General features: G+C 39.4%; 1 protein-coding gene across 2 annotated transcripts in view; it reads right to left on the reverse strand.

Moving 5' to 3' along the window:
- Window positions 1-12,034: 12,034 nt before the first annotated feature.
- Window positions 12,035-24,890, reverse strand: part of LOC137293899 (chromatin-remodeling ATPase INO80-like) — a 66,754-nt gene continuing 53,898 nt past the window's right edge. For both annotated transcript variants that reach the window (XM_067824701.1, XM_067824702.1), the window contains exons 31-37: window positions 24,221-24,379; window positions 23,417-23,519; window positions 23,144-23,220; window positions 22,486-22,602; window positions 19,179-19,281; window positions 18,305-18,490; window positions 12,035-16,639 (exon numbers count right to left, since the gene is read on the reverse strand). In XM_067824701.1, the coding sequence (XP_067680802.1) occupies window positions 16,572-16,639; window positions 18,305-18,490; window positions 19,179-19,281; window positions 22,486-22,602; window positions 23,144-23,220; window positions 23,417-23,519; window positions 24,221-24,379 (813 nt within the window). In that variant the 3' untranslated portion in view covers window positions 12,035-16,571. The remainder of the gene's footprint in view (window positions 16,640-18,304; window positions 18,491-19,178; window positions 19,282-22,485; window positions 22,603-23,143; window positions 23,221-23,416; window positions 23,520-24,220; window positions 24,380-24,890) is intronic.

Genomic DNA, 24,890 nt, shown 5'->3' on the forward strand with positions numbered 1-24,890 from the left:
GAAATGAACATAATTTACTGAAAAAAAACGTTCATAATGAAAAAAAATAATATAATGAAATGGAGCTTGAGACTTTCTTCATTTTCAGAAGCTATAGAAATCTAGACTTGCCACATTTTCTAGACTTGCATGGGCTTTCTTGGATATATACACTTCAGGGTCTGTACGACAGACTAACCTTAACATTGACTTACGAGTATCATGGCGCTAAGGTTTCCCTCTACAACGGCAGAATGGTGACCTTTATTCATGCATGATTGATTTGCTACTGATCTGGTATTCTTTGCCAAACAGGCGTGTCCTTGTCAGCGGGTATCCTTCCAGACACCATAAACACCACGAACGACATCAGCCACATCGTGCTGAAACATGGCAACGCAGTCAATGCGACAACTTGCTTCATCTCTTGAGAACATGCTCACGCCGCATTCACACGTGGTGAACGACATACATTCCCCATCTACAGCAGCACTTGCAGCTACATCTTTACCCACGACAGCAGCAACGACGTCCAAAACGGCTCCCGTCGTCACTTATAACCATGAGTCGTTTCCTCTTTTACCAACAACTCCACCTAAACGTGACGCGGAACAGAGACCCTCCAGTTTTTGGACTGAGTACAACAGCGTTGTAGTGAACATGGCATATATGAATGAGTATCCGCTAATGGCTCCATGAACAAATACTTGTAGTGGTCACAAGAAAATATCTCTGGAGCGCCGTTTGTCATTGAACAAGAACATTGGATGAACCATTACTTAAATTGTATCAATTTATATTGGTGAGTAGGGGTTATTAACTGCTACCAGCAACATCCCTGCAATTGCTGAAGTGCTACCAGCAACATCCCTGCAATTGCTGAACTGCTACCAGCAACATCCCTGCAATTGCTGTGAACAACGCAATAAATGGGCTTTTATGGGAATCGACCCAGTAGGACGTGCACACGCTTTCCACCACCCAACACGCTTTTTATACATCAACGCAATGTGTAATAAATGGTTTCTGGAATTCCTTGTGCACGTGGTCAACTTTTTATATCTTTCACCGATATTATCACGTTTATATGTATAATTGCATCTTCCTAAAACCATTTAATCCGCATTATGTATCATTTCCAATTTTATAAACAGCCGGTCCAACTTCCGTTGTTTAATATGCCGCACGACATGTTTACTCTTTTCCGCTGTTTACGTTTAAATAATAAACTTCAATATATAACAGCGTCATTTCCGATATTTTCTTCTGCTCCTGGACATATTTCATTGTTTTAATTCAAGGAGAGTCCTATCTATCTCGTCCCATCTCCACTTCCTGGACCCAGCATTGTATATCCTCGACGTGCTTGCCGGGCAGTGGGCACGCGCGTGAGACACGTGTTCCTGTGTATGAGATCAGAGGACATATTTTGTACACTGGTGTTCGTGGGCAAGATCAACAAGCATGTTATATGCGATCTGAGGCTGATAGACTGTACACTGTGTGTCGGGGAGATCTAACCTTCATGTTTGTTGTCCTATCGGAAACTGATCCACACAAGAGAAGGCAGTGTTCTTTTGTGAGTATCTACTGACAGAACAACCGCAGCTCTGCTCCACACCAGACATGCTGATCGTGGATAATGTCGCCTTGACATGTCTTCGGTGATACTTAACGAAAGTGAGTGAGAGAGTGAGTATGGTTTAACGCCGCTTGAAGCAATAGTGCAACAATATTACGACACGGGACACCAGAAATGCGCTTCACACTTGTGGGAAATCGAACCCGGGTCTTCATCGTGACGTGCGGACGCTGTACCATCTGCTTAGCCATCGCCCCCTTACACACTATACCACCGTAGGTCAAAGATTAGAGTAGCGTAGTCTCTGAATATTATACATAATTTTAATAGAAACAAATACTTATTTTCCAATTTAGAAGAGGGTACTGTGAGATGGGAAAGTCAGAACCTGGGGAAACTACTTCTACAGTTTGGACTTGTAGCATTGCAGAAAGGGCAGGGGGAGGGAAAATATTGTGGTTCAGGGCCTATGAGTTGTCAATGGTACACAAATCCAGATGACCAACACGTTACAGGGGGTGGTTCTTTCATTTTGTGATATTTTCATGGTGGAAGACGCAGTAGGACATCACACATTTAAAGAATTTCTCTACAAGGCAAACCCCGTACTATATAGTCTTGCCGTTACTGAACCACACCATGTCTCTACTGCTTAGTCCCTCCCTGCAATGCTAAAGCCCTAAAAGAAGCATTTTTTCTCTCAAAAACAGCTTGGGGAGTTTAGCTTGTGTTAATGTAAAAGAGGGTACGGTGAGATGGGAAATTCAGAGCCTGGGGAAACTACTTCAACAGTTAGGACTTTAGCATTGTAGAAAGGACAGGGGGAGGGAAAATATTGTGGTTCAGGGTTACGTGTTTTAGCATGTGTTAATGCAATGTAGATTAAGTCAAATTCGTTCTTACAGACACTCATTCTTATAGTGGACAAAGGAGACACGACCAAGTAAAAAATCGTGTTTAAAATGGCGATGAAAAATGTTTCGCGCACAAATAAAAATGACGCGCTGATGCCTGAGAAACATTTCACTTTTTTATTTAGCCTCATCAATACAAAGTAATGTTGAATCTTTATATTTCACAGTAGTGTTATGTCATACGAGTTGTGTATGATTGGTGCGGTCTTGTATCTGACACGTATCTGTCTCCTTGTATCCGTACTCCAGCTACGGTTCCTGGTGAATAACATAATCTGGATCAGACAAACCAGTGGTTAATATTATGAGCAGCATCTTACGCTATCGATATACGATCATCACGACTATCAATCACCCAGTCAGGTTAATGGCTTTCTACCACAGTCATGTTTAGTCACCGTCTATGACAGTCATGTTAAGTCACCGTCTATGACAGTCGTGTTTAGTCGCCGTATATGACAGTTATGTTTAGTATAGACGTCCGCGACAGGCATAGATTTTCGGAGGCCCATTTTAACCCGGTTGTGTTTAATGTGCAGCGTGAATAAATGCAGTGTACAAGAAGTGAGGGCGAGGGGAGTTCTGTATGTTTTATGTATTCCTTGCGACATAGGTGCTATTCATTTTATGTGATACTAAGTACTTAATCTAGATATATGGCTGAACTAACTGCAATACCCACAATGCAATACATAGGCATTGTAGTCTATGCAAGCGGTTTGTAGTAAGTAAGTCGAAGAGGAGCTGCTGAGGGGTGTCGGTCACGTCAGCAATACTGCAAATACTGCGCGAGACTTGAACGTGACGATGCGTGATCTGTAAATGCGTGTTTCAGCAATAAAAACATGAACTGAAACCATTTTATGTCCGATTATTTGAAATTTAGTGTAATGTATGTTCCACAACCGTGTCCAGCTACGGAAGACAGTGATGATAAACAAGCTAATGCGATCCTGCTATCGCGTGACTCCATGGTCACTGACTCACGCTTGATCTCGTTGATGACATAGTGTTGATTCTCCCTTAACAGTTATAGCTTATCGTTCCTATTGAGAACTGGCTCCCACAAACTCCCAATCTTGGGTATCACGATGCTTTAGACAACTCATCTATGGTTTCATGGTGTACTGGACACAGGAGGTTCGAGAACGGCTGCATCTACCGATGGTCACCTTGGAAACATATGGCAGCTTGCATCGTCACGTGATCGGTACTGTAGCTCACATGTTGTATTAGCCGCTTTACGTGTTTGTAGTTTTTTTAAAGCCATGAATAAATATGCATTATGTGCTAAACCACGGATAATATACAGATCTACGAATGGACTCGAGGTCACTGTTCAGGAAGGGCAATGTTAGACAAAGAATAGCTTCTGGTTATTTTAATCAGTTTTTGTATATACACATCTGTTTTCAACCTTCTGGTTGTGATAGTGTAGCTACATTTGTGCGTGGGGTAGCCCAGTGGTAAAGGCTTTCGCTTATTACCGGAGTCCATGGTTTGATTCTCGACTTTTGTACCACCTCTAAGCCACGTTTCTCGTGTCCTTTCATGGTGTTGATCACTGGAATGTCTGGTCCACACTTGATTATTCACAGACCGCCACCATATAGCTGAAACATGGCAGAGTGCGGCGTTAACAAACCAACAAACAATGGTTTATCCTAATATTGCAGGAATACTACTCGAAGCGCCATTAACTTCACTCACAACACATTCGAAACTACTCGTGTCATTCCGGCAAGCCGGATGGTCTTCTTGTAGGTCACGGAAAGAGACGAGTATTTACGAATGTCACAAACACACTTATAACTTTAATTAGGTGAATATACTTACTGTGCGACATATCTATCTATACAGCATCAGTTTCATACAGATCACCATAACGTGAAGGTCCTGCTGGTGGTTTCTCCATCAGCTATCAACACAAAAACGATACTGTTAATTCTTTTTAGCCTATTATCCTGTGAGCTGGGGCTTGTGTTCGGTCTGCGGGTACACTTGGTAGCACCACTAATTATACACGATAGTTGAGCACGATATAGCTAACACAACAGATATACGTGTCTAAACAAACGCTGGTATCGAGGGGATTTCCTGGCAATGAGCTTCCACGGATGTCCGCACAGAAGGCATGGTCAGCGAACATGGCGAACTGAGAGACGTACAAGACACTATGTAGACTAATGACCGTGTAACGCTACACGAAGGGAATCAGATCCAAAACAAAAACACACTTAAAGTCCTGAGAAAGACGAGGAAATACATCCTAAAGTCTAGATTTCTATCCAGTTCTTCGCTACTTTTTATATGAATATTTACATCTCAATTTCAGTTTACAAAAATATGCATGCGACAGAATGATAGCATACGTCAAGAAGTGAGTGGATGAGTGAGTTTGGTTTTACGTCGCTTTTAGCAATATTGCAGAAATATCACGGGGAGGAACACTTCACGGGGAATGGGCTTCACACATTGTACCTGTGTGGGGAATCCAACCTTGGTCTACGGCGCGACGAGTAACTCACGAAGGATTGCAATGGAAGAAAATGTCTATTGATGACCGATTCTGCAATTTTGGGACATGTTAAATTACTGTTCTATAGTAAGCTGAGGGGTAACCTCGAGAAACTTTCTCCTGACATTTGTTATTTTAACTGCAGTATTGTCTTCCCTATAATCCAGTGTTTGTTGCAGAAGTAAGACACAATGTCTGGTGACTATAAACTAGGGAGGATGGTAACTTTGTGACGTGTCCTAGATCTCCATCTCTCTCCCTGTGAATTCATCTTGATTTACGCCGCTTTGGGCAATATTCCAGTTATATCACAGCCTGCTATCTGTGGGAGGGAACCCCGAAGTGATGCAGTCTCAGACCTTCGCAACTTTGCCAAACTACGATGGGGCTGTGAATCTATCTTGGTTTAACGCCGAATCGGGGAATATTCTAGCTATGACACAACGTGTCTGCTGTCTGTGGGAGGAAAACCCGAAGTGATGCAGGTCTCAGTACTTCACCACATTGTCTAGCCTGATGGTACTGACAAGCGTAGATACAAAGGGACCGAATCGGAAATCGAACCCTCGACCGTAAGTTTCTGACATGCCCTTTTAACTCTATGGTGCCAGAACTAAATAAAATTCTTGTAATTTGTATCGATATTACTTTAATTAGACAAATATATTGTTTAAAGATGATACTTGATATTACCGTGCTTGGGGCTTAACGGTAAGTGAACAATCACACACAAGAATTGGTTGACTCGAATTAAGTTGTGATAGTTGCTTACCTGGAACAAGCAATGTTTGTACACCTATTTCCTCGGATCACATGCATCTGGTTTAGCCAGGTAACAGTGGAGCTCTTGGTTTTATTTTCTAATCACTTTTTAAATCTCAGACATTGATATATATGAGCATATGGTGTCTATACACAGATGTTCAACTTAAACATAAGAAAATGTCGGTCGGTCGATCTTTTTTCCTTATCTGATCAGCTGTAAAAATGTCAAGATTTTTTCCCAAGAGCGTTAAAAACGAACAAAAAATCCTTCAAACAAATATGGTAGACTTTACGACTAAATTATGTGAACAAAGATTTATCAGGGCCTGACGTAGCATTTATTGTTCGCTCACTGAAATGTATCCTCGATGTAAGATAGCCACTCTTGTGTTCATTTGGTGCTTAGCCCAAACTGGTAATATGATCTCTTATTATTAATGTGGGAATCCCCCGATAAGCCTACAAAAGTAAGACGTTTTATTGCTTATGCACTAATTATTAAACAGTACAGCAATATTTTCATGACATTACTCCGTCTCGGGATTGTGGTCGAAATGACTTGTCCTTCCTCAAAGATGAAAAGTAGTGATTAGATTTCACGGGCATGCATAGCTTATATTGACATGCTTTTTCCCTTATGACTTGATCGTGACAAGGTTGGTCCAGGCTCGTGTTATTCACCGGTGGCGCACGCCGGGCGCGTTCTTGTAAACAAATTTTGCAGTTGTGCAGATTTCAGTGCAGAATTTCGTGAAGCCTTCTGTCACGCATGCGTGAAGTGCTCTTGTGTTGATCGTGCCGGTCCGTCGGCGATGGGCTCCCCGCCTCGCAGTGTTACGAGATTCCAGAATCCTGTGCTACAAACAAATAACACGAGTGTGTAGTTTATTAGGTTTAAAGCAGTGTGGAGCCTTTGGGTCGACAAGCCCGTTGAAGGCTCACTTCTGCAATTTAGAATGAATTAAGTCAAATTTAAAGCTCAAATGACAGGAGTTTCCAACGAGAAGATTCTTACACAAACCTAAGCTTATAAAGCAATCTCAGATATCTTTTACAAAATATATGTGAATGTAGTTCTAATTTGAATACAAAATCCGCTGAAACTTAAAACTAGCATATGTACATAGTTCAAAGACGCTGATAGCTATTTAACCTATGGATCCCAGCGTTTATGAATTATAAAAGAGAAAACAGGATTTCAGTTTCAAAGCTTTCTTTGAAGACGATAAAGAAACACCACCAGGATCGTATCTGTTTGTACGACATGTATGTTCGTTTACACATATCGGCACGAAATGTGATGCTATCAAAGTAGATAATGGTTTCAGTACACTAATTCCGTAAGCCTAAAACAGTTTGAAAGCCTTTTCGAAACCTAAGGTAATCCTTCTTTAAGGCCTGGCGTCTGCGTAGACCCAACACATCTGGTCACTCTAGCATCACCAGATGTCAAACTGCTTCAAACGTATCCAAAACATTCGCGTTTAATTCCAACGTAACCTCATATGAATCTGCTCCCGTGCCTGTTTTTTGCCTTCTTTTCCTGACTACTCTTGTGGCATTTTCTCCGATCCTGGAGACGTTCCCACGGTCGGGCCTCGAGCAGGCCCATATGGCACACGACTAAAATGTCACCTAGCGCCCTTCTCATTAACACTGTAAATTACGACCTAAGAACGTTTCAACATCGCGCGTCTGGCTCGTGTGCGCGCGAGACTCTCGCGCGACTAAGTAGCGTTGCCGGGCAGCGAAGAACTGCAGGAACCCATCACGGCCTTGTTTCAGGCTTTGAGGTCTAAACCCTGGCGGTGAAAACAGCAAATATCTGGTTGACATCGGACAGCAGGGCGTCAGTCACCTCTACACGTGCCCTGCTGGCTAAATATGCCAGGAGGGTGATGTTGCAAGCATGTTCCGCCATGATCTGTTTGGATTCCACGGTTAATCAAATAAACCGTTAACAATATTGCTACATAATAATCATAAGATTATGGCTGTCCTCGGGCATTAGAGAGAACGGGTGATTGCACTTAGTACAGTTGAACTGTGCTAGAAGTGAGATAGTTTAATTCCATGATAAAATTTAGATAATTTCAAGCATGACTCCCTTCCCCCGACCAGTCCTAATACAGGAAAAGTCATAACACTGACACGTAATACTGTATGTTGTAAATAACACGTTTGAAGTGGCAACTGTTTATGGGCATCAGTAAACATTGATAATACGAAATAATCGAGCATCGCGTAGAGAATGCCATTTGTTTATATAAAACCTCATGATGCTGACGTTAGACACATAAAAGTGACAGTTGGGTACAAGATACATCGGCTATATATCAGACATATAAACATAACGGTACTTACAGCAATGAAAATGGCGATACTAGATTTGATTAATGTATGTTTACCCATGCATCTTATCATAAGATTATTTGTGTTCAGGTGTTTGCATGTGATACAATGAGCAGATTTAGGACATCTATGTGGAGAATATTCTGTGCGGTGTAAGATTTGGAAAGGTCCACAGCTTCGCCTGTTAAACTGCAGGGTAAGCATTTGTTCAATGGATATCGATAGATTGGCAGACAAAGACAATTAAAGGGTTGAGGCCTGTTCTGAGACGTAGGTTCGAAGAGACATTTCTGTTATAACCATTCCAAAACCATAAAACAGGGTGATATCAAGCCCATTTCTCCAAAAGCAGATTCTGTGGTTATGAATACTATCGAGGAGATGTTGGACACGTGCCCGTCAAAAAGAAGCGAAAATTGATTCGACGTTTTCTTTTCTCAAATAACTGGAAGCCATACACTGGAACAAACTGGGTTTACTGCAATTTGAGGTACAGCAGAGACCTTGAAGAAAATGGTTGATGGCTTTAACATCTGTTGGAAAAGAATGTCAACCGTCAGTGAAAGCTCTCTAAGCCGAACAATGGTTGCTTATGACTAAGGTGAGTGAGTGATTGAGTGAGTGAGTTTAGTTTTACGCCGCTTTTAGCAATATTCCAGCGAGATCACGGCGGGGGACACCAGAAAATGGGCTTCACAAATGACTAAGGCTTAGTCTCTGAATATACACAATCTTGATAGTAACAAACCAACCCCTTTTTAATTGAAGCGCAGCTCCAGAGACCTGAACCTGAGGAACCCTGGACTTGCTTCATTTAAGGCTTTAGCACTGCAGAGAAGGCTTGGCAGTTGGCAAAATAATGTGGTTCAGAGACAGTGAAACCGACTATGGGTGCTTTAACTGGTGCTTCTAAAGTGACGATAGACAGTGAAGTATGCTTATAACGAACTGACGGATAAAACCAACTGCATTTTTGCACTCTCATCTAATCGGGTTTTTTTTTATCATAGTCGTAATGCGTATAGTGGACTACTAATATAACGAACTTTGATTAGCAATCCCTCCAACTTCGTTATGACAGTAGTTAGCCCTACTTTAGAAAGTGTGGTTTGCGTTGAAGACGTTCTTGTTTAATCGGGGCGGTCGGGCAGGCTAGTGGTTAAAGCGTCTGCTCGTTACGCCGAAGTCCTGAGTTCGATTCCCTATCTGGAATCCCAATTCTGGTGTCGCCCGACGTGATATTGCTGGCATATTGCTAAAATCGGCGTAACACCATACTCATTCACTCTAGTTTAATTTTAGCTTCTTTCGCGATAAAATGAAGGCTCCAGCGTAGTTGCTGTGTGTGGACGCTACGTGGTTCCTGCCGCTTCTAATGCGACATGCAAAGAAAATGTTTTTCCGTCCTTCGACCGGCCAAAACAACGCATGTTTCATAAATCGTGTCGTCATCTGTCTTACGGTTGAGAAATTGCTGTCACACTCTCTCAATGAATGACACTTCTAATTATCTGCAAATTGCCTGCAGTTGCAAAAACGTTGGAATGGAAGCTCGTCTTAAAGTAGTGATGCTTTTAACTGCCTCACATCGCAAACCGCCATTCAACATGGAATCTTAACATGCATATAGGCTGTAGCAAATCGCTTTTCTCACAATCAACTTCTTTCAATGAAAGCGAAACGAAAACCCAGTTTGTCATAAGCAGGAGAAATCTTGGAAACTCCACTGCATGATTTCAATGGAATCGCAGACATATTTATGAATTTGAGAATATGAATGAGTGAGTTTAGTTGTACGTCGCTTTTTAGCAATATTCCAGCAATACCACGGCGGGGGACACCAGAAAATGGGCTTCACACGTTGTTCCTAAGTGGGGAATTGAACCCGGGTCTTCGGCGCGACGAGCGAACGCTTTAACCACTAGGCTACCCCACCATCCCGAATTATGAATATGAAATCGTGGTGGTACCAGATGTTCGTGAGTTTGTACGCGTAATCTGCCCCAACGGTGGCACTCGTTATAAATACATGCAAGTGGACGTCAGTTTCTATTGTCTCTATGTGTGAATGAGTTTATTTGATGCCGCTTTTAGCAACATTCCAGCAATATCACGGCACCAGAAACCTGAAATGGGCTACACATGTTGTGTCTGTGTGGAGAATCGAACCCCCCAGTTGCTATTGTGAAAAGACAAAAAAAACAAAAACAAAAACAAAACACAAACAAAACAAAACAAAAAAACAAACTCTTCATAGTCTGCGACCCGTGAAGGTCCTGGGTGTAGAATGGACCTTCAGCAACCCATGCTTGTCATAAAAGGCGACTATGCTTGTCGTAAGAGGCGACTAACGGGATCGGGTGGTCAGGCTTAATACATGTAATCGGTTCCCAGTTGTGCAGATCGATGCTCATGTTGTTGATCACTGGATTGTCTGGTCCAGACTCGATTATTTACAGACCGCCGCCATATAGCTGGAATATTGCTGAGTGCGGCGTAAAACTATACTCACTCACTCTTAGTCTGAATGCATACATCGACTTATGCTGCTAACTGAGAAATAGTGACTCTAAGCATGGCCGTCCTTGCCCACTCCCAGACAGGAGTTACCATCTTCTGTATGATGCAAGGATGTGATCGGACCACCGGCCATCCGCTCTCGTGGCTCGTGCCATTGCAGCGTTTATAGTTAAGCGCTATTATGAATAATTCTGATGACGATATTTCACATATAATGCCCCAGAAATAGGTGTCGCAATTGTCAGACTTTATTATAACTGAGATCTGAAGTGAGTCTGATGTCTAAAAGGACGCAATTTAGGTTTTTGCAGCTTGAAGCAGTTATGCATTGGTGACACTGTAACTGTAAAATACGCATGATGCAACTCAAACTTCTCAGCGTCGTTTTTGTTTTGCTTTAAATATGTCAGCACGGTTCTCGTCTTAAACACCAATGACAAGAAGTTCTTGAAAACAACAGCGAGCAGATCGGGTGTGAAGAATTCTGTCACTGACGAAATGACTACGATCTCCGGCATGCAATGGAACACGCTCTCTAAAAGCGCATCTTTGGACATAGAACACTTCCGGTGTCGTTTGTATTACTTTGAAAGCAGTCAGAAAGGGTGGCTGGTTTGGCACCGTTGATTTTGAATCTACTCTTAGTTCAGAGTTAATTGAAGATGTTAAGCACGTAATGTTATAGCAACCCCTTTTGTTACAAGTTATGTTTTGGACTAACAGTTTCTTAGAAGTATAGATTCTAGCACATATGGGATTTGAACCCACTCCACCTTTTGATCGAGAGAGAGAGAGAGAGAGAGAGAGAGAGAGAGAGAGAGAGAGAGAGAGAGAGAGAGAGAGAGAGAGAGAGAGAGAGAGAGAGAGAGAGAGAGAGAGAGAGAGAGAGAGAGAGAGAGAGAGAGAGAGAGAGAGAGATGATTGCTTTAAGCCTAAAGCAAACATTATTTGTTAAAGTGTAATGATCCGGTGCTTCACACCAGTTCCAACCAGGAAAATATACTGATCCAGATGAAGTGTATTTCATCCTCTACAGGAGTGCAAGTCAAATCACCCTTGCAAAACTGGTCAAAACGCCCTAATTTCTTTAAAATGACTAAATATATGCTCCAAATCCACATTTTTTGTCAATATATTCTTATGTCATATTATGCAGTCATATTTCTGATACGTGTTCCATTTGTAAACTGATAAGAGCAAAAGTAATATTAATGTATACAAAACACAGTAATAGCAACTATAGGGCATGTTACTGATGCTCCTGTTAGGATGCATATTTGTTTTTGTTATCAAGTATGGTATAATCAAAACAATCTAGAGTTTTTGTTAATTAATCTTGTACCCCTTGAGGCAATTTGACTGGCACCACTCTACAATATAAAGCCTTAACAACAAACACTGATGCAAGTGTAAAAATAGTTTAATCATATCTACAAATCATGAAGAGATATGACTGAAGATAACATCTCATTGTTATGGCATGGAGAGTTATCTTGATGGCTGTACGACTGTCTTACAAATGACAAAAAATGAACATCAAGTCCAAATGGTTAATCATTTACACCTGTTTCTGACACCGAATATCGTATGAAAGAAAAAAAAAGAAGCCAAATTATATTTGGACATAAAATAATACTAATCAACAACTCCTACCTATCACTGTGACCCACAAGTATATATATATATATATTAGTGAAAATGATGAAAAGTTTTAGTTTCAAGTCCAGTTGTCATAGCAACATTGTACACTGAAATCAGTATCTTTAAAAAAACCCAAAAAACAAAAAAAAAACATGCAAACATATATTCACCATTATCAACAAGATGTTAAGTTTCAGATATACAAAAATCAAGATCCTTTTACATTTAGATATGTATGGCTTGATTGCTGTTTTGTAATGAAGAGTTGCCGTTTTCAGTTCATTTTGTACTACTTTGAAGAATTTGAGGACACCACAAGCCTCCAAATACACCACACATTTCATAATAGCAATCCCCAACATACAAACAACTAAAGGATCAGTTGTGAAACCTATCTTACCACTTGTCACACAGCTCAGCAACATCATGCCCCTGGATGAGAACAGATTACTGCTGTCACAGCTTTCTGTATGGTATGTCAGGGTATGCTTATCCACAAGATCAGAAGACAACTCTCAGCCAGGCAGAACACAGAATCACACAGCCTTGTGTCAACTCCGTGCCAACATTTCATGATTGGGTAACACTGTGACCAACTATCCACTTGATACTGTACCAAGTTTTGTAGTGTAACCAAAACTGTAACAAACACATGCAAGTTCCTATCTTTGAATTTACATAACAGAGGAACAAGCAATATAATCATAAATAACATTTGTCTCTTTTAAAATAACTGAATCATCACATGAACACGCATCATTTCATGTTGCTGAATACATCAATATTGAAAATAGGAGGTGTAAAGGTAGTTGTCGGGATAATAACAGTATCTTGTATTCCACAATATTATCTTAGAGTCTGATACAATTCATTCGCCGTCACACATAGCTTTGCTATAACTCCATCCAAGACAATTCATGTACGGTAAGAAAAATTCTGGAATGACCTCTTATATGCAAGTTCTACTACAGGGCATAAATTAACATGTAACATCAACTGGAAATTTCATATTAAGATAAACATAACATATGGATAGCATCTCTTCCATTTCATGAAATACAACTGGTCTACAAAGAGAACCAATACTCAATGGCCTACTGCCATTTTCAAGTCTGAGACTTGAGTGACACGAATCAAAATGTCCCTATACTGCAAGATGGCCAAATATTAGCTCCACTAGGACATATTGTATTGAAAAAAAAGAGTAATTGCAAACAGGCTAGTGTTGACATCTATGCCTATCTCAGAGGAAAGCTTAAACTCTCTACACATGAAGAAAATCTGGCACAAAAACCATACTTCCCAAAGCATGTTTTATTTAACACTGTTCATCGGTTATGTTTGATGTTCTCCATATGTGACAGAATGAATACTCCTTGTTAAGCCACATCTATGGTCCACATATCCAGATCATATTCACATAATTTTCAGTTTTGACCACTGACATTTTAGGTTCATGTGTCAAAACATATTCCATTTATCTTTGCAGGGTATTAATTTCAAAATCATAATGAAAAAGATGTTTCCACATTTACCAAGTTCTGTAAAGGATAATCAGATTGATGAAAACCATTCTCATATGACTGGTATATTCATAAAAAGGGTTTGTAGATCATATGTGATATAATCTTGCACATCATTTCTCCTGGGAAAAACAACATATGACTGACCACACAAATTGCTCTCAAAAAAAATCACACAATCATACACGTGCAGCACATCTGACTGAAAACAACTGTCGTACAAAACCTCCTCACAACACTTAAACATGAAAGAGCAAGGCCATGACATTCTCTCCAGACATTGGCCAGCTTTTCTTATTTTTAGGAATTTAAAGACATCAAGGTATGATCCACTAGGTTCCTGACCATGGGGTAGCTGAGTGGCTAAAGTGTTTGCCCTTCCCACTGATGATTCCGGTTTGACTTCCCACATGGGTACAATGTGTGAAGACCATTTCTGGTATCCTGCCTTGATAGTGCCAAAAGTGGTGCATAACTAAAACATATTCACTAACCACTGACTGAATCACGAGTGCACGTTCATCTCCCAGTCAAGAAATGTACACAAGAACTGAAAACTAATCCTCCACCACACTACACATCATACTTCTGGTACGACAACTATATTCAGGAGATGGCTACACTCAGCATGGTACAAGACTTCCAAGGTGATCTGGACTGACATCTTCTGCTTGATTCAGTACAGATTTGTGTCAGTATGCTTGTTTTGACATTGCCTCTATTCTGTTCAATTTCAGCTGATATTAATTCTTAAGTTTCAAATATACTTTACAAACATTTACACACATATTGGACAACCTTCACTTCTTACCTTGGACAAAAGAGATTCTCTTGGTACCAAAGTTCCTTTGTTCTTGCACACAATGTTTATTTCACTGATTTGCTGAACATGAAAACAGCTTCTATCTACAATACGACTGTAACCTACCTATGTACAATCAGATGAAAAAGCTTGCATGAAACTATACCGTTCATAGTTTAGGACACACAAATTTGCATATTTTTATGAACCGGTAAAGATGAGAAAGGCAGCTGTTTGCTTGACATGATTGCAGAGTTCTACAATGTAGAACCAACACTGACCATAACAAACATCTTCAACTCGTAGAACCAAAGACCATACTTTCTCACATTGACATACAAGTCCTTTACTAAATACATTGCAGATATTTGATGCCAACCCATTCACATCTGCATAGGAATGAACATGGAAAGTTCCTGTGTTGCTAAGAAAGAAACAATATTTCATTGCAAGAAACAATGCTGTTCTCCTGAGCTTACAAGCAGTTATAGTCTTGATAGATAAGTTTCAGAATCTGAGAGTGGTCATGATAGGTGTTCAAATACTTTTATTTCAATGTGTTGTCAACACTAACCAAAACAATTAATCCTAATTGTTTGATGGCCATTGTAGAAGTTCCTTCTTTGATGGGCATTTTAGAAGTTGAGTTGATGAAGAATAATGGCAATGTTCATGGATATACGTCACTTCAGTGAAAGGCAGTAATTCATTCAATGTATGTCACTTTTGATTGTTATCAACTTACTCAATCTCCAATACAAGCCTTGTATTTCAGTCTACGGTACAAACAATTCATCCCCTATCTATTGCAATCACAACTCATGTGTATAATCTCTGTATTTGCTTCTCATTTATCACTTGCTTGAAAACAACATCAGAATCCATATTGAAATGTTGCTTTTCATAGAATAAAAGATCTATATCCATAAAAAATGTCATCGTTATTCTGGAAGTTGCTCAGGCAAGAATTGAGCAATTCAGCTCTATGGATGAAAACTTCTTTCACTTCTAAATGAATTTTAGCTTGATGACGTAAGAATCTACACCAGAACGTTGCTCTAAGCTACAAACAAGAAGTTGTCATCAATAAAGTTGCTTGCTTCAATACAACTACTCCTGATGGATATTCACTCAGATGATGGCCATATTAGGATGGACCAGACTGAATGTAAATGCATTTAGTTTCAAGATAACAGTACAGCAGAATTGAAACATCTGTGGACATGACATATATATTGGTGCATATTATACAGGTGCCAGTACTGATGTCCTTTCTATCATCAACCACTGGTCACTACCAGACTGGACGAACAGCATTTGTCAATTGCTGTGAGAGATTAGCTGTAATGATTTTAAATGTCAACAATGCTCATTACCAGACTTAGCCAAAAGCAGCTGTCAATTACTATGGAAGATTGGTTCTGGTGAATGTACATGATTACACTGGACATCACCAAAGTTGCTTAGTATCATTCGCCCATGGCTCGAGTGTTTCAGCTGCAATAGTTTTACATGAACTATGGGCATTGATTAGGTTCAGTATGTCCAGTTAAAATGTTCCAGTGTCTATGACCACAGATCCTGTGAGATCATCTCTTCCTCATTCAAAGGTAGCAGTCCTGATAGCTGTCCATAGCAACTACTGCCACTTTTAAGTCGTTTCCTTGGCTTTATTTTAAGTCAGTGAACTGCGCACTGCAATGGCCTCACATAGAAACACAGTACATCTGTGAAACCAAATGAAAAATAAAGTCTACTTTCTTCAGATCGAGTTGGAAATAACGCACAGACTGGTCTATACATGAACTAATTTGTATCTTTCTTCATCAATTCAGTCAGACTTGTGTGTCTTCATGAGGAAGTATCCCTGTTCATTTCTTCACTAAAACAACCAAAGGTACCCCACAGCTATGTCATGGAGTAAACCTATTAAAAATGACTGTTTACACAAAGCATCTGTTTTATGATGTGGCTGTCACACTGTGGGTGTGCTTCTCCCTGATGTTGGCAAAGACCCAGCTGCTCGAGGAGAACCAGTTGACCCTGAAAATATCACAATGACAAACACATTTAATACTTTGGACAGTTGTTTCAATTGGTTCCATTAAAATAATAAATTCCATTCCTGAATATCAGACAGAAAACAAAACAAATTTGATAGGGACAGAATCTGACAGTGCAGTAATTTTTTTTTTTTTAACACCCATTTTGTCACAATGCCATACAATACACTGACATTTCCTGAAAAACATTAACTTTAATAAAGTGAAAATATCACTTGCTGTGATGATGAAAGAACTCCAACAAACAGCCTCCTGTAAGTGATTATATCATTCTCCTAGGGGTTCAATGAAAATAACAAAGATCAATGTATCACATGGGTTGGTGACACAGGCTTGTTTAGCAAACCTCCAGAACCTTCAAGACAGGCAAATAATGCAAGGGTTGACATATGTGTCCTCAGTTTAGTCCCCTTCTGTGTGTATCTGTGGTTTACTGTGTAGTGTTTATGAACAGTGTGTTATAGCAACAGCTGTAGATCAGGCAATGGTGTTCTGTGTTCCTGTTTATTGGCATACACAGGAGAGGCCATGTCTACACTTGGCTGGACTTTATGGTGATGGAATACGCATGTCAGTACTGCTGGTGTTATCTGGTACAAAATCATGTGTGAAAGATTCCACAATATAATACCGGACTGAAAGATTCTTGCTTGTTTTTGTGTGTACTTACATGACTGCGGGGGACTGTTGGCATTCCTGCTTCTATCAATATAAGACTCACATTTATCTCCTTGTCTAAATTAACCCCTTCCATCCTTAACTATGGTGCTCAACAAGTTGCATCAGTCTGCATATTATACTAAAGTATGGTAGGTAATGACACACATGGACTTGAACAGACTCCAAATCTATCATTCTTTTCCTTTTAACTTGTTTTGAAATATCTCAGTTTGAAATAACATTTTATTTGTTATTCAGGTCTAGGAATTTGTACTAATGACACTTTACATTTATCATTACGTTTTTGAGTGTTGTAGAATGCTCAAACAAGTCCTTTTTACAACATGTTACTTAGCATATTTGTACAGAGGGAGTGAGTGAATGAATTTATTTTTACGCCTCACTCAGCAGTATTCCAGCTATATGGTGGCAGTCTGTAAATAATCGAGTCTGGACCAGACAATACAGTGATCAACAACATGAGCATAGATCTGAGCAACTGGGAACCGATGACATGTGTCAACCAAGTCTGCGAGTCTGACCACCCGGCTCTTATGACAAGCTAGTCGGCTCCTATGGCAAGCATGGGTTGCTGAAGGCCTATTCTACAAAGTGAACAGGTTTGTTGTATAATCTAGCCCACAGCTATATTCCAATAGAATGACAGCAGCTGTAAGTTACCAAATCTGAATCTATACAATCCAGTGATTTACGCTTTGAGGAGCAATCCTCACTGCCATGGTACAAGGCCTGACAACTCAATCCAGGTTTGATCCAAATGTTTCATCTTACAACCAACACAGGTTGGAGGGCACATATTCTATTCACAGAATACCAACATAGGCATTTACAAACAAATCAGACCTAATTCATTAACAACAGAAACCTTGGGCAGCAAAACAAATAGTGAAAATCTTATCCAGGAATCCATAAAATACCATTTAAGACTTGGGTCAACTTTCTTAGTGAAACCTGTTCCACTTACCAATGTTTGAAACATTGTAGCCCAAAGCAGCATAGGCTGCAGTCATCCCTGCTTGAGCCCCTGCAATTTCGGCTGCACTCAGTGCTTTCTTTGTGCCTCTCCCCCTGGGTCGCCGACCGACACCAGATCCCCGGGGCCGGCCCCTGCCACGCCCCCTCTTACTTGGTGGAGTCGGTGTTGAGGCAACTGGAATCAGCACCAGGTGACAAATTTAGCATCACAGACTTTGAGCTAAGTCGTTAATTCCATGCACATCTTGTCCTGATTCAGGAAATCTCATGTGGGGCAGGAAGGACAAAGGAAGCATTTAGTGTCAATACAGACTTGAAAGGAAATGTGCGAATTATTAAAGTGTTTAGAAAGACATAACTTAATAGTGTAATTTGTTGAAATAACATGGATCAAGGCTCACAAAGGCATATTTAGTAGTAACATATGGGAAGGTCACTTAACCTTTACAGCAATGTATATTTAAGTTCATTCCTATCTAAGATACAAAAAGCAGCTGTTTTAATAAATACATATTGGCTAATTTTGAGGAAGGAAAAAGAAGTTACATGCAATAATATCAATCTCTTTGAAATATAAGTCAAAATAATGACCTTCCCTTTGTCAAAAGTGCTGCAGGTCAAAGATGGTAAAACTTATCAGAAAAGGTGCAATACTAACTAATGGAGGGCACATATTTGTTTTATGAATCTGGGATTCAAACCTACTACCATCTGATCCTAGTACAAACAGGAGATAACCCATCTCTGGTAGTTCCAGTAGTATTTCCAAACCGTTGGTGTGGTGGCTATGAGATGACATCACTACCAGTCATTGCACGGACATTTTGAACAACTAATACTGTTTGTCTTACAAGAAGGATTACCTGGTGGGTATGATGTGTGTGCATCGTCAACTATGACCAATCCTCCATCATTGCTGCTGTCTTCATGTGTGGCAGCAAACAGAGCTTCACTTCCCACTGACATCTACAGGAGGAGGAGCATAATATAAGTTATGGATATCGCCAAAGAAGTGGGGATACAATATGTATAGGTTGTTGGAATACACTCAAGCCATAACCTATCAACTATCTGGACTTGCATCTTATCTTTCCTGTTACCCCTATTAGACTAGTTGGGTCTGTAAGAACCTTAATGTTGGAACTTATCTGAAACATATACAGCTTTCCTGGCTGGCAGAGATTGGGGGAAGGGGGTAGACAGAGAGTCTAGTGGTTTGAAACGTTCACTCATGCTGAGACCTGGGTTTGATTCCTCACATGGGTACAATGTACGAAGCCAATTTCTGGTGTCCCTGATTTTGCTTGAATAGTGTTAAATGCGACGTAAAACTAAACTCGCTCACTCCTGTCGCTGGGGCCACTTAGATGCTGGCTAGTAGGGTTATGTATCCCCATATTATAACACGCCTATGCATAATTACACAACTGTAGATTTCATTTAACATGGAGGAGTGAGCGAGTTTAGTATTATGCCACTTTTTGCAATATATGACAGCAGTGACTCCAGAAATGGGCTTCACACATTGTACCCAAGCGGGGGATCGAACCCAGGTCTTTGGCATCACGAGTGAACCCTTTAACCACAAATCTCCCCTCCTACCCAGAACATAGAGGAATGCACATTAGAGGGTTATGACTTCTTCCACTGCAAAATCTTCATGCATCAAACTTGCATGACCACTGGATAAAAAAAATATGATACCACTTAGGCAATGAATTTGTAACAAATGAATAGTTAGGCATCCATATAGTTTTCTTTCCCCTATACTCAGATAAGGTTACACACTTTCCAAGCAAAACATCTGCCACAATATAGCTGTAAACAGTACCCGTGAGAAGGTCTTGTATCTAGGTCTTGATCCCTGAGTAGTTATTCCCAGTATGTAGATAGAAGAAGACTCAGTAAACAATAACACTCAAGCATAGAGTCTGGTGATAAGTTGTGGAATACAGCTGTCAACAGGAGACATCTTCATCAGGTCATACACTACGCTGATACCTACATTGTTAGGTTGCACTCCATTGATCTAAGGAGGAGTTGATAGGCAACTATGCTACTACAAAGGTACACCCATCTTGCTGGGGAATGTCATATATTTGGAAGATCTTGAGAGAAATGTTTGATCTCATAACTGACTCTTACACTACTATGAAAGGCCAATTATTTTTGTTACAGGTTCAAAGACCTAGCCAGTTGCGAATGTGAAGAGGGTTTGAAAAACAGAAATATAAAAAATTGTGATGATACCAAAACAACAGTTTACCAATTAAAAATAATATAGCATTTTATCAAAAATCAGTGCATTTCTTTCCTTATCCTTAATCTGTTTGCAGGAATGCCAAGTAATCTCTATTTTGAAACATTATAAAAATGCCTGCTTTTGTCATCTGATTAATTTTCTAAGACAGGTGTCTCAAAGATTTTAGAACTAAATGGGTGTGGTTGTCTAAAGAAGGGCATAGCTAATTTCCAACATTTTTTTCAAATGTATTATGTTTCTGAGGCAGATTATCTTTGAATAGAATGCAAGATGATCAGTTGCTCATAAAAAGAGAGCTAATGCTATCACATAACAGGTTATGACACTGAATCAGTTGTGAAACTAGTTAAAACAATTTAAACATGATTTAATCAAAACCTGTACATAGGCATCATCCCTTTCTTCAGAGCTGCATATATGTCTGTTGAGTGTGAAATTTAACTTTATATGCTTTCTTGGGAAATACAAAGGGTGCAGAGGCATTGTCTACAAAGTAGACCTTGCTGAGAGTTAATGTAGATAAAGTGTGCTATTGTCTCACTCTATGACAAAACATGCTATATCTACAATCCTAGACATCACCGACATTTTCTTCCTCTTTCAACAACCAAGGGTAAGACTCCATGGATAAATCATGGCAGTTCTACAGAGGGCTTAGATAAGTTACTTCACTATCAGCACAGCAGAGACAACATTTTTGTCATCGCAGATTTTAAAGTGTCGGGTTGCTCCTGGCATTTCTTTTGCACTTAAACATTTTTACTGGCATCTTTGAAACATTTAGACTTTTTAAAAGTATCTCATGTGTAATCGGCAAGATTCTTAACATTCTGTAGATAGCTTAATGACATTAGAACAGGAGATAGATGTTTCATTTCTTGGACCCATTTTCAAAGTAGTTTTATACAGATGTCTCATGGAGAACGTTTTCCATTTGATTTATAATTCGACCAGCAAACATTTCTGGTCCTAAGGACAGTAAATAAATTCCTCATCACTGAATACAGCTTAGTAAGAACAACATGACCTAGTTTATCTCCTTATATTCACAGGCATGCTGATCTTCCATTTTCTCAAAACCTTTCCAAACTGACAAGGATCAGGTCTGTTATCTTTGGGGATGCCCATTCAACTTTCCTGAATAAGTAATTTTAATCACAGGTCCAAAGGACATTGTTTGAAACATTCCTCTCTGTTCCCCTTTGACAGGTCGGTGATGTAGCCTTTGGTTGAAAATGTGTTCATCATACCAAAAGCCAAGATTTGATACTCTGCATGGGTATATTGTGGGAAGCCAATATCTGGTGTGTTGCTGGAATACTGTTAAAGGTGGTGTAAATCTACATGCATCCATTCACTAACTTCTCAGGAACAAACCCAGAATTTGTAGGTATCTAATAAGGATTGAAATACATCTGCAACAACAGGCTCAACAACAACCGCGATTCTTACAACCAGCAAAGGTTTCTTGGATCCAAATCTAAGCTGTAATATCTTTGGGAACTAGACTTAATCAGGGTCTTCACAGTTCTAGACCATAAATATCATTTCCTATTGTGATGAAAATGAACTGCATCACCACCACAGGTTAAACATGAAGCATCTCTTCTTCGTAGGCTGCTGGAGTCTTGAACTCATCACTGAACCCTACAGCTGTTCCCCTAAGCACATGCTTCCTCTACTTTCGAGTTTAATTATTCTTTTGAGCAAACAAGCTTTCAAATGTTGAAGACAATAAGCATTTAGAAGGCAGCAGGTCAGGTTGACATTGAATGTCATGGATGACAAATTTCTATCTTACTGATTTTTATCATAATAATTAGACTGTCAATGACATCTGGGGTATGAAAAGGATAAGCATCTAGTGCTGGATGATAACGACAGTTCTTAGCGGAAACACCACTTACCACACTTTGTGGACTAGCTGGAACTGACACCGAATCTACACTTGCAACTGACTCTGTATCGGGAGCAGGGATTGTCAGATTTGAATCATCTAACTTGGACCGTTTTCCTTCTCGTTTCTGGAAAACACAAACTTTTCATCAACAACTTTAATCTAACCCTTGAAGTGGGAATGTATAATCTTATCCAATGAATTAAAAAACTCTCAAATGAATAAAAAGAGAAGGAAACAAGATAGAAGCCATGTTTGGTTTTCATATATTGGACTAAAAATAAGTAATTTTTTTTAAATCTTCACTTACTACTGAAACTATACATTATTTTAAACATACTATACATTTGTCTTCAAAACAAAAGATTATGACATGCCCCTTTCCTCTATCACTTTTTGTCCACAACCTAATTCACAAACTGAGGAAATAACAAAAATAATTATTTGTAATTGAATTTACTGGTCAGTCCAATCTGATTTTATATCTGTTTAATTCATCCAATGACTTCCCAAATAGGAAATGAGTAAAAAGAAAAGGAAAAAGAGAGAGAGGCCATGTTTGGTTTACCATTCTGCTGATAAGAAATAAGTAAAATGTTTATAATGATCACCAAATATTTCACCAAAAGGGCGATCTTCATTACATTGTACTCACTGATCTTACTGACCTTATATTCTCGTTTTCGTTTTCTGTCATCCTTGTTCTGGCTGTCTCTCCCTCTTCTTTCTTCTTGCCGAGATCGCACTGCAAAGAAATTAATTAGGTTTCTGAAGTCACTATATTGTTAGAATTCAATCACTAAGTCATGTATCATTAAAATGCAAAAGAATATCAAACATACAGTTATGAAAAAGTGCCAAGTACATGCACTTATCTCCCTTTCCTTTACTCCAAGGAACCCAAACCAATGCAATAACTGGATCCAAGGTGTATTACTTACACTTCTTTTCCATCTCATCATCATCAATAAGCAACGACACAACCTCCTTCGGTTTGAGTGTGTCCGGCCGGAAATTGCCACCCTGGATAACCATTCTCTGGATCTGCAAACAAAAATGCATAGCTGTATCATACAGATGCCATTCTTTTTCATATCAAATAGTCTCCAAAATAACCAAAATGTCAGCATTAAAAACCTATCCGAATTACATACTCTGATCATTACTTCAGCTTAACTGTTGTCAGCATTACATAACTGTCTGGTGCATTACTGGAAAAAAACTGTTTCCAGCATTACTTGAACTAAACAGTCCTCAGCAGTACTTGAATATAATTGTCTCCAGCATTACTTGAACTAAATACTCAGAAGCATAACTTGAGCTGTCATCAACATTACTTGAACTAAACAGTCATCAGCATTAAGTACACTGAACTAAACTAAACAGTCATAAGCATCATTTTAACTAAACTGTCATGAACATTCCGTACACTGAACTGTCAGTATCAGTATTACCTGAACTAAACTGTCATCAACATTACTTACACGAATGTGCCCTTAGCATTACTTGAACAAGTGTCACCAGCATTACTTGAACAAGTGTCAACAGCATTACTTGTAATCAGCATCACTTGAACTAAACTGTTCTGTTCTCATGTTCTGAGAGACTGATATCAGCACTCGACACAGCTCTCAAGGGCATGTCTACAGATAACATTTAGTACTGGGGTGTTAATTTACTGGTGTGAAATAAGCAGAGTTATGATATCAAACCACACTCAAGAAGAGTAATTTTGCTTCTGTTACCTCGCTTTTCTCCTTGGCTCTCTGTAGAATCCTCTCTTCAATAGTCCCTTTACAGATGAGCCTGTACACAGTGACTTGCTTGGTCTGGCCCAGACGATGGGCTCGATCCATTGCCTGTTGATCTACAGTTGGGTTCCAGTCACTGTCATAGAATATCACCTGCAATATCATCAGCAGTGAGTCAGCAATGATTATTCAAATGAAAAGCCTTTGTACATCTTGATGTATACTGTACAGCAAAATAAAAAGGCAACTTTTGAAAAAAAAAATAAAAAAATAAAAAAAATAATAATAATAAATAATAATAATAAAAAAAAATAAATAAAAAAAAATAAATAAAATAAAATAAAATAAAATAAAATAAAATAATTTTTTTTTATTTGATAACAGTCCATATGTCATGATTAAGATCTTGCTACAGAGAGACTCAAAAGCAAGTTCCACCTTTAGGATGAATGTTTACTGCTAATTGACATACACAACTTCAGGAGCAGTGTTACTGTAAAGAGTGAATATTTGATGTCAGCCTGATATTAGAGGAGAGACTGAAGGCTAACTGCAAGGAAATAAAATAAAGTTTGTAATACTGCAATCAAGCCCTGCCCCCCAAAATATTCCATTTTGTACAATGCTCCATTAATTATAGGAAGTGATGCAATTCTAAACAGAT

Source organism: Haliotis asinina, chromosome 8 (assembly GCF_037392515.1).
Source record: "Haliotis asinina isolate JCU_RB_2024 chromosome 8, JCU_Hal_asi_v2, whole genome shotgun sequence".
Taxonomy (NCBI): Eukaryota; Metazoa; Mollusca; class Gastropoda; order Lepetellida; family Haliotidae; genus Haliotis; species Haliotis asinina.